Below are 11,208 nucleotides of genomic sequence, written 5' to 3' on the forward strand. Positions count from 1 at the left end.
TCCGGACGGTCCGCGCGTGCGCAGAACAGATTAGGGTTCCGAGTTTTGTGCTACGGTTGTTAGCTAAAATCATGGAATAAGCTCGGAAATTAGTTTGTAAAGGGTCCAGCCCCCCTCCTCTATAAATAGAGAGGTATACGGCCGATTTGTAATCATCAACAATCGAATCAATACAACTTCTATTCGCATTTATTTCCAGTACAATTAGGAGTAGTTCTAGTCTAGTTCTAGTTTAGCCTCTCGATCCCCAAATTCTTCGCCTCTCTTCGACTCTATGCCGATTAGAGGAGTCTAGGTCGGCCGGCCCGAGCCTAGACAACCCCTAGGATCTCTCCTCCCCGACGGGGTCCCTCCCGGGAGCGAGATCCAGGCGCCGCCGGCGATCTTCCGCCGACCCTACACACGCGCGGACCGTCCGGCCCCAGGGCGCGGACCGTCCGGCCGTCAGGCAGGAAACCCTAGCCCCTGCGCCAGGTCGCGGACCGTCCGGCCCCAGGCCGCGGACCGTCCGCGCCTGACCAGAGAGCACCGCCGCCGGTTCTTCTTGAGTATTTGGCGCTCCAAAAAAGCGTCAACACAAGCCGACTTCACTGAAAAAGGCACCTCTTGTTAAAGTCCCACGCAAGTAGATCGTCTCTATACATACCCAGATCAAAACGGAGTAGACAGAATATATTGCACTCCTTTTTCCCAAAATATGTCGCCCGGTCTCAATCGCTGGTTACTGATGAATCGTACGAACAGAGTTTGTCCCTTTGGAGTAATTTCACTTCTTGTTACGCCTCTGGGTATCCTTGGATCTAGCCAGAGGTTGAGCATACCGTGACCCACCCTCCATATCAGGCCTTCTTTCAGGGCTTTGATTCCCTTCTCCACGTATATATGAAATGTCAGCGCTCTCCTCCACACTCTATAGATCGCCATTGTTAAACGATGGTTTGTTTGGTTCATCTTCCTAAGCCAGACTGTTAAAATTTTGGAATTTCAATCAACTGAATACAAGAGTCGAATAGATTATTGAAATTTTACAGATTCTTTTAGTTCAACTTAGAATTTTTTCTACCCCAAAATTTTAGATCCCACCATCCAACTTTTCAATAGTATAACTCAATACTGTTGAGTTTGTGATCCAAATTCTGAAGAATGCGGCTAACTTGCGACGAGGCCCGTCACCGGGTTTGGTGAAGATATGCAAGATCAGTACTCAAGATAATCATGTTGATATGATGACGAAGCATGTTACCCCTGGTGGCTGTTGGCGTCGGCATGATGATGCATTGTTTAAGGTGGAGTTTGCTATTATGATGCTACAAAGAATTTGTCACAAGATAAAGTTTGTTGAGTTTGTGATCCAAATTCTGAAGAAGGCGGCCAAGTTGCCGAGCGAAGCGGAGGCCCGTCACTAACAGTGGCATTGTTGTCAAATCAACTTATTAGAGAGGCTACGACGACACCCTTTTTATCATATTGTCATGCTATTATATTCTTATAGTTTTAACCAGATAACTTTTAGCTTTCAGCTTACCCATCCGTATACCCATATTCAAATTTTACTTTAAAAACAGTGCAGTCTACAGTGCAAAACTGTATTTTTGAGTAAACTATGGATAGACTGTTACAGACGTCCTTAGCTCGTATGTACCAACTCAGAATTAGATTTAGAAGAATCTACGGATGGACCAAGTACACCCAGCAGCCCAACTACAATAAGATGCCGTTTGGTTCACATATTGGTAACGTAATGGATAACCAATAACGTAAAATCATGTTTGTTTAAGTCAAACCGTAATCGAATACCACACTATAAATGGATATCGACCTATTCAAATTTGTTATCGCCGGTATTCAAGTGAAAATCGTTACCATTACCGTTTACTTTACATTTATGGTGTGTTTGGTTGCAATGCCAGGACGGGACGAGACGATTCCTCAAATAAGGTTGTTTGGTTCAGAGGCAGGAGTTAGGACAGAACTATCCAGTGTTGTCCCCATTTGTCCCTCAAAATTGGAGGGACGAGAGGAGACGTCAGGGGACGTCCCTGTCCTGACTGTCCCGCAACCAAACACACAATTACCGTATGTTTGGTTACCCGCACCGTCTCATCTTGGACCACCGTATGCGTTGACTTTATCTCAGCTCCTATTTGGTTGCCTGCACAAGGGAGACGCAGGCTGCATGAGCGGATACAAATTAAGTCATTTTATAGCTATTTGGTTGTATCCACTCGTACACAGAAAAATGCCGTACTAGGTCAGCCAGGGCCACCCGAGCCGCGCGTCCGGATACACGCATCCAATCAGCCGATTAGTGAACCAAACGGCACCTAATTACTTTCGATTTCTTCAGGTTAGAGCACGAGTAAAAAATTACTGTATGAACTGAACTCCCCCAACGTACGGGTAATACGTTGGTCAGGTTGGATCGAGTTAAAGGTAAACAGAATCAGGCCCGATTGGTTGGGTGGCCTACGAACAGGTCTAGCCCATAGCAACACCCTCGCCCCCTCCCTTCTCAGCCTCAGGCGGTCAGGCCCACTGGCCGTACCCGCGACGTCTTCCTCCTCGGCTCCGCCGCCTTCCGCCGATCGCCTCCGCCGAATCGAATAGAAGAATCGAGCGCCGCTGCTGGCGAGGGGCTCGGCGCACAGCGCGGGATGGCGAGCGGCAGCAGCAACGGGGAGCCAAGCACGGCGCCGCAGGCGAACCGGTGGTACGACCTCCGGCTGGGCTCCTCCTGCCGTGACCCATCCCCCACCGCCAAGTTCTGCACTCTCCGCTGTAAGCCCTTAGTTCCTTTTCTTCTACTCCCTTCTTTTTTTTCAGTACCCAGCCTGCGGAGCTGTAGTCTGGGATCCGCATCAGCGAATTGACGAACGCTAGTTAGCACCACAGGAGGTAGGGTTCTTTGACTGATGGCTCGGTATTCATGGCGTTTAATTATTTTGCACCATGGGAAAACCTGAATTTCATTACTTCACTTATATCTGACTGATTTTACCAACATCTATTGAAAATACTAAAAGATTAGTTCACAAGTCTAAAACTGAGGTACAGAATGGAGAAGGTTCATGCTAAAAAACAGTTCGCCATAAAACAATTATGCAACAATGGTCTAGTTCTACAATATCTGCCAATAGTACATGCAAACCTACCATGACATTATGCACAATAAATGATTGGTAGAAGTACCTTAATGGTTCAGCGCAGACCATCAGTTCTCAGCTCTTAGAGGAACAGGAGTCACATACCCTGGAGAACCTTGTACATGCTCTAAACATCGCTGGAGGTGCGACATCTCTTCAGACTGCTTGTTTTAGTCTTGATCATCTCATCTCTCTTACGGACATTATCAAAACTCAAGAGAAAATACACTTGCCTTTCTGCACCCTCTCCATCGTCAAATACAAGTACTTCCTCAAAATCTGGCATCTTCACCCCCAGAACTCAAAGGACTCTAGCCCCTTTCAGTCTCTAGCATGGTTTTCAAGTAACCTGGTCGTTGATGGTGACCGATTAGGCAAGTAATCACGATTAGGACGTCGACCAGGACAATTAGTTGGTGACAGGTCGGCCACCTAGTTGTCCTAAACGACCTGTACTAATCAGAACATATATAATTATATATAGTTATATACACTATAGTGTATAGTTATATACTATATAATATACTTCAAACAGCAGTCCTAGAACTACAAAACTACAGCAGTAGGTAATCAAAGTATTAAACTCAAACAGCAGTAGCTATTTAGCAGTACTCAACGTTTCAAACAGCATTACAGCAGAGTAGCAGCCACCTTGAGTAGCACCTCTAAAGGGTAAAGTCTGAACAGCAGCAGGTAATCAAACTCAAACGGCAGTAGATATTTAACTAATCGAACTTACAAGACCTTAAGTAGCAGATTCTCATCCAAATGGAATGCATCAGCAGTAGCTGACCCTCCACCACCATCTGGGACAGACTCTTCCCCTACCATTGATCTTCCATCAGATTGTAGTGGACGATTAGTCAGAGTCAGATGCTTCCCAGCCAGAGTCAGATGCCTTTCCATATTCCTGGTCGAGTAGCTACCAAAATGGACGATTAGTCGCGATTAGGCGACGGGTACTCAGTCGATCGGATGATCAGACATCCTAATTGGGTTGGAGTTCCTAATCAAGTTCGTGCAACCGACCAGGACGATTAATCGGACAATTTGAAAACCTTGGTCTCTAGTAAAGCTGTCATCCCCTCCATGGTCTCCTCTGCAGTAAGTTGGTTTCTTGCCTGGGTTGAAACCTCAAGGTTGCTTGATCATATTCTCTTTGTCATGTTTATCAGTGTGGCAACCGTGGTTTAATGCCTGCATGGCATTATAAGCCACTTGATCTTCTTTCCAGTCATTAATTGGATGTTAGGAAAAATATAGCTACCTTTTGTTATTTACTGTTATGGATGTTATGCTGAACTCTACTGCAAAGCTTATTAGTGGTATAATACTAGGGATCAACCAGAGCTAGTTCTCTGATATCATCTAGCAGCCTTCCTTATTAATGTGATCTGTAAAGCTCATGCTATTTCTTTATGTTGTAAATAAAAATCAGGGTCAGCAATAAATGGTTTTTATGTTACCTTTGATGTGACAGATGAATTTAAGCCAGCATCAATTGACAAGACTCAAGCTGGGTCTCTGCAGAGTACCAAAGATAACCGGGTTACTGTGGAATTCTATAATAATCAGCCTGGCAAACCAAAGGTGACATTTGAGGGAAGCCAAGAAGAGTACAAGGATAATGATGGTGTCTTATTTTTTGATGGTGAGACCTTTCGCCTAGAGAGGTTGCATAGGGCTGTCAAGAGGTTAAGGCATGTCCGAGTTCCAGGAGAGTCTGCAGCAGTTAATTTGGCAGCTACAACTACTGGAATGGGTGCAGAATCACAGTCTCCTCCATTACCTAAAGTCAACAAGTCACAGAGCATGAACAAACCTGCTGTTCACTCAGTTCCAGTGAGTTCTGTTACTACTTTTATGTCTTAGATAATGGTTGTCATTGTTCTTTCTTTTACTAGACTTTCACTGTTAAATTGAGTAACATGATAACACCTGCGATATAGTATTAAGTAATAAAGTTTGAAGATTTCTGACAGGTTCCATTTCTAAAAATACATGATATCTTTCTCCAGATATTTTGTGTTCATTGATTTATCATCTGATGTACTTTGTGTCATCAACAATCTTCCTTGATACTTGATAGTATTTAACCTAGACAGATTAAGGAAAATTTAGGATGATATAAAATGTATGCTACACTATAAAAGGGTTTGGAGATCTTGGGCTCCACCAAAATGCTGTTTTTTCATTTGGTTGGTGGCCCAAAATAGATGTTGGACAGCTGATCGCTTGGCAAAAAGGGGATTGAATCACCCTATCAGATGTCCTTTATGTGACCAGCAAGGGGAAACTCTGAACCACTTGCTTGTGAATTGTGTCTTCTCAAGGATTTTCTGGTACAACGTGCTAAGAAAGTTCTGGCTGCATAGTTTAGCCCCACAACCAGATGCAGTTTCTTTTATGGATTGATGGGAGATGGTATCAGAGACAACAAATGGTCTGGTCAGGGAAGGTCTTGACTCCCTCATCATTTTAGGATCATGGATGATTTGGAAGCATCGTAATAGAGTCATTTTTTATGGAGGGTCTTCCAGCCTTCCTCTGATTATGGAGCATTTAGATGAGGAAAGAAGAGGCAGGGAAATTGCTGGAGCCAAAGGGCTCTCCTTCTTGGCTGCCCCCTCCCCCCCTGCATAGGTTGCTGTAGGGAGTGTGTGTGTGGGTGTTTTTATGGATCCTTTCATGTACGAGTGTTACTGGCCTCCATAGGGAGTGTGTTGTTGTTTTTTGGGTCTCTTAGACCCTTGTCTCTCTCTTCTTAATATATATCTAAAACGTAGTCCTCCTGCGTTTTTCGAGAAAAAAATAAAATATATGCTACCCTATCACTTCTTTTTAGGAAGATGAAATGTTCTACTAGGAATTTTGATCCACAAGTTATATATTTGCCTACCTTCAAATCTGTCTAGTTCGAAAATTTATTAGGATTAAATAAGCTGCAGCCATACCCTGTTGCTTCATAAGACAAGTGTTATGTTGGTGGTATACAAAATAATTATTATCTGATTTAGTTTTAATTTTAATGATGCACAAAAACATTAGTCTTCAAGCTTATAAAGTTACAAATGAAACTTCAATTGGATATTGAAATGTTAAGGTTGCTGATTACTGTCCATTGTGATGCTCTTAATTTGTAATGATTCAACATATTTGTAATTTAGAAGCAAAACATTGGATAACAAGTATTCTTAGCACTGATTACCTATGAAGGCTTCTTTGGCAGAATATGGTAGTTGGCTTTTCCTTCTTAATGTGTGGATCTTAGCTACTTGTTAATAAATGACTGTTGAACTACTATTCTTTTTATGCGGAAACCTTATTTTTGGTCGGCATGTGAAACTTAATTTGCTACTTGTGATAACCTCTCATTGTTATCATTTTTAGGGTCATTACGTGCACACTTGGTCACTGAATGTGACATATTTGTTAGAATGAATAATGGTTCATAACATTATTTTTCTTTAAATCTGTGGTCATAACTCTGAAGGCTGAACCATGGCAGCTGATACTGCTGAGTATGCAGCTCGGGTGTGTTTGGTTCTGCTTTTGAAACCTGGTTCTGCTTTAGGATGAACTCAGTTCAGCTATTCCACAACTACTTTGAAAAAACAGCTTTTCTTTAGTACAAATTTGAAAGTAGCTTGGACCCTGTTTTTGCTGCTTATCAGAGTTCGTTATATTAATAACAGACAAAATAAATTGAAACTAAAATAGGATTAAAATAATTAAGTGTTATAATAAATGAAATATTTTTTTAATAAAAAAATTATTACAAATGAAATTTTTAAAAATATTTATTTGTAAAAAATATTAGGAACACAAATGTGAAATCAAAATTTTAATTATATATATTAATTAAGAGATATAGTTAAACAAAGTGCATATAAACAATATACAGTTTGTTTGCCGTGGACAACTCATAGCAGTTTGAACCAAACGACTTTCAACTTTTTTCTCACAACAACTTTTTCACAGTAGACAACTCACATCAACTTTTTTATAGCTCACAACTAAACCAAACACATCCTTAGTATCAGAAGGGAATGTGGTCTTGTGTTGGGATTTAGAAGATGGAATTGAGATGGAAACAAATTCTTCAATGCAAATGTCATATACATTGTTTCAATCATGGTACCAAGCTGCTTTAATTTTCGAGTGTATGTTTTTGTTTAATATATAAAAGCTTATTATATCATTTCTAATTTGCTTTGTCATGTATGGGATGAAACTTTATGTTGAGTCAAGTTTATTAATATATGAATATTTTGATATACTCACATTAGCGCTATATAGAACTTTTCCACTATCTAGCACTATACAGAACTTCTCCACTATCACGATGTGATCCTATATATATAGTTTCAAACTCTCAATTCAAAATTTGATGTTTCAGTAAATCATACTTCTGATTCTGATTCTGACTCTGCAGGTTGAGGTTGAGCGTATTGACATTGGTGAACCAGAAAATCCAGGTAGGCTCTATGTGAAATTAATCCTATACTGGGATAGAGATTGTAGCCACTAGCCACACCTCTGCTACAATTAGAAAATGAGTTGGATTAAATGTTTCACTGGATGTGTAACACCGTGGCACGTGTAATGAAGGGACGTGGTAGTTTGACAATTGACCAGGGATGGATCGCCATACATTAGTACATGTACATGTCACCTGGACACCTTGATATTGATACACGAATACTCGATAGGCAATACTCCAATACGCCATGCATAGGAGTATCACTTGCATTATGAAATAGGGGAAGGGAAGTCATTATCACATGACCATGGAGCCATGCCACTTGCAAGTGCTCGGAAATCAGCATGGGGGCTCACTTTGTCAGCCGTCCCCTTTTCTCAAAGTTCGGTATAGAAGAGAGATAAGGAGGGAGCAAGTGGAAGTGACCTAGAGAGGTCTTGACTAGTAGAATAAAGGTGAATGGGGGATCGTTCCAGGGTGTCGAAAAAGTATTAGAGAGGTGTCAACCATGTATTGACTATTGAGATTATTTTACTTGTGCGAAAATTATGAGAATATTAAGTATTGTAGGAGTATTGGTGTTTAATAGGTATATAAAGACTATCAACATCCGACTAGTTCAACGGCTAGTACACGTGAACACGCACCGGACATGGTCGGTGAGTGCATCGGAGTGTCGGTGAGTATGCAAAATTTCTGCTTTGCTTCCCACGGCTAGTTTTGGACTTTGGAGCTATATATACGACCCCAAGCCATTTGAGTAGTGTGGGAGCTAAGAAACAATACTAGATAGTTGAGACTCCATTCCTATCGCTCTAGACACACAAGGAGAAAGAAAGTAGAATTTCAGTTTTGTAACTAGTAATGGTGGGATTGTCTGTAGTTTTCCTTTTTACCTTCATTTTCCACACTATCTACAAAGAAAGAAAACAACATTAGGTCTCCAAATACACGTTATTATACAATGCGCAGGCACTAGTGCCATGCATCCCCTTAATACCATCCTTAAATACTTCCACTTCATGTCTCAAAGAGAGGGCAATAACTTAGAGATGAAAGAATGGTGGATATAGTTATATGAGTGTCAAGCAAGACTAATGTGGTGTTTTTTTCCTCGCCTTATTTTGCATTCTATACATACAGATTGTTATCTAATAAAAATGGGTTGATGAGAAAGATAATTATGTTTTGTTCAGAGGTTACAGTGTTGTCTAAATTATGCATCATCTGTTCTCATTACTCATGTTCATTGCAGGCCCAAAATACAACAACAGGAGTACATATCAATCTGTTACCGTAGACCCATTTGCCCTTTCACCTGATCCAAATGAGCAAGAGAACCTTGACATACTTGGTGACGATGATGGCAATGCTTCACCAAACAACTTGGCTGCAGGACAAGAGGCATCTGTTCGTGGTTTTGACATCAACTTACCAAATCAGGACGATATGGATGATGAAATTGCTGATGTAGATGTAAATGATGACACGGATCTGTGGATCAATGCAGCCGATGCGCTGCGAGCTCAAGTGAACGCAGAGGAGCATCAGGAGCAGCAGGACAGCTCAAGCTCTAGTGGGAGCAGCAGCAGCAGCAGCGGAAGTGAGAGCGGCAGTGGAAGTGGGAGCAGCAGCAGTGGTAGCGATGGTAGTGATGCTGATTCGGCAAGTTCCGGAGGTGATGTTGATATATGAGCTTGATACGCAAGCTTTTGTTTTGACACATGCCTTGCTTCACAAGTTTTCATTCACAAGGTAGGTGTAGGATATGTATATGTTCAGCTAATATTGCTCCAGTGAGTGCATTAAATTTTCACTAACAATGGTGGCCTGGGTCCGTTTTTATGTTTGCTAGACCTGGATTGGAAGAATAGAATCTGTAAACATATCTGTACAACTATTTGCTTATGGGACCATGGATGTTACAATTGTTCGGTTGAAATGACAAAAGGTATACTGCTATGCTTGCCTATTACTCTTAATGCACATGTCTTGGTCCGGGACATACCGCCTCGTTTCCACCTCTGTTCTTTTTTTATTTATCATATTTTAGTTCAAAAATAAACCAGTGAGCGATAAATATTCGAGAACGAAGGTAGTATGTACGAGTGGTCGGACGCTCCTAGCTATTTTAGGACCAATTAAGATCTTGTTCCGTTGTATTTAAATAGGGTAGGTTGTATTTAAATTAGCGTAGGATTAAATCCTCTTCTATTTAATTTTAATTAAGAATGAATTTAATCCCTTTCAATACACCTTGTTCGAACATGCCCCTAAGCTGGAAGAGAAATCTATGATTTTTTTCATAAGCTAGGACCACATCTCATTGATAGTGGCAGATTAAGGATTTTCAGCTTGTTCGCTGCGGCTTGCTGCGGCTGCAATCCGGCTGCGGCTGCGGCTTCTACAGTATTTTTCTCTCTATGGATTGCAGCTGCAGCAGTCCAAACAGCTGCAACAGTGTCGGCTTGTAGCCAGCCGAACACGTCCTTTAAAAAATCATTGGAGCGGTTCTAAGATAAAAGTATACTATAAAATATAACCCGTCAAATAAAATAAAACATAGCCTTAAAGAGAGGGAACATATGAGGAATCAATACGCAAGAAGTAATCTAATCTTCTGTGTTCTCAAATCTTAAAGATATCTTAATATTTCATCATCTTCATTAGTTATAAATATCTCTCTCATGATTTAGCTATTTATTATATAATTCACTTTTGATGATATTCATAACCGAAAAAGTTATTTCTACATATACAGTTGCCATCAGTATAGATGGTCAAATGAGTCGTGTCTGACAGGCTGGCCTGAGACACAACCTATTTAATAGTGTCGTGGCTTGGTCCAACACTATTTAAATCGGGTTCGTGTCGTATCTAGACTGCTGTCTCGGCTCGTAGTGTCGACCCGACCCAATATTATTATATTTTTATTTTTAAAAACAATGTATATATATATATATATATATATATATATATATATATATATATATATATATATATATATATATATATATATATATATATAGAGGCTATTTGACACAAAAAAACATGGGTCCAATTGGTTAGCTAGGCTCAACTAACTTCTCCCACCCTTGTACCTAGGGCTGGGAAAAAATCCGTAACCCGAACCAGAATACTTGAACTCGAACCCTAAATTTTGTTCAGGAATTTTGGGTGGCAACTTGTAAAATTAAAATTTATTTGGGTAATTGGGATACCATAATCGGGTACCTGAAATACTCGAACTTTCATGTGATTGTTATTATTAATGTATGCATCTATAATTACATATAAGTGTGTATGACTTGTAAACTTGTGATTGTAGTTTGCCTTTGTTTTTAGTGCATGTATAACATTATTCAAACTATGTTTTTGTACTAATTTAATAGGGTGATTATGGAGCTGACACAATAGTTCGGGTAGTTTGGGAATACTCAAACCTGAACCCAAAATTTCGAGTACCCGAATTTTCGGGTATTATAAAATCCGTTGTAATTTCGGATACCGATTCTCAGAATCTGAAATTTAAATTACACGAATTATCTTACCCGAATTTTTCAGGTAACTCGAACACCCACC

At 40.6% G+C, this 11,208-nt stretch overlaps 1 protein-coding gene across 1 annotated transcript; it reads left to right on the forward strand.

Moving 5' to 3' along the window:
* The first annotated feature begins 2,472 nt into the window (after positions 1 to 2,472).
* Positions 2,473 to 9,600, forward strand: LOC100272267 (RNA polymerase II transcription elongation factor). The gene is made up of 4 exons (NM_001146755.1): positions 2,473 to 2,778; positions 4,624 to 4,985; positions 7,579 to 7,621; positions 8,882 to 9,600. Exons 1-4 carry the CDS (start codon positions 2,655 to 2,657, stop codon positions 9,319 to 9,321), a joined length of 969 nt encoding a protein of 322 aa, NP_001140227.1. The 5' UTR covers positions 2,473 to 2,654; the 3' UTR covers positions 9,322 to 9,600.
* The last annotated feature ends 1,608 nt before the right edge of the window (positions 9,601 to 11,208 follow it).

Source organism: Zea mays, chromosome 1 (assembly GCF_902167145.1).
Source record: "Zea mays cultivar B73 chromosome 1, Zm-B73-REFERENCE-NAM-5.0, whole genome shotgun sequence".
In the NCBI taxonomy this organism is placed as follows: domain Eukaryota; kingdom Viridiplantae; phylum Streptophyta; class Magnoliopsida; order Poales; family Poaceae; genus Zea; species Zea mays.

Bases quoted from the DNA above. Each gene is read 5' to 3' on its own strand.
- LOC100272267 (NM_001146755.1), top strand. From the start codon at position 2,655: ATGGCGAGCGGCAGCAGCAACGGGGAGCCAAGCACGGCGCCGCAGGCG. The intron at 4,986-7,578 runs GTGAGTTCTGTT...CTGACTCTGCAG, and splicing joins CTGCTGTTCACTCAGTTCCA to GTTGAGGTTGAGCGTATTGA. The intron at 7,622-8,881 runs GTAGGCTCTATG...TGTTCATTGCAG, and splicing joins TGGTGAACCAGAAAATCCAG to GCCCAAAATACAACAACAGG.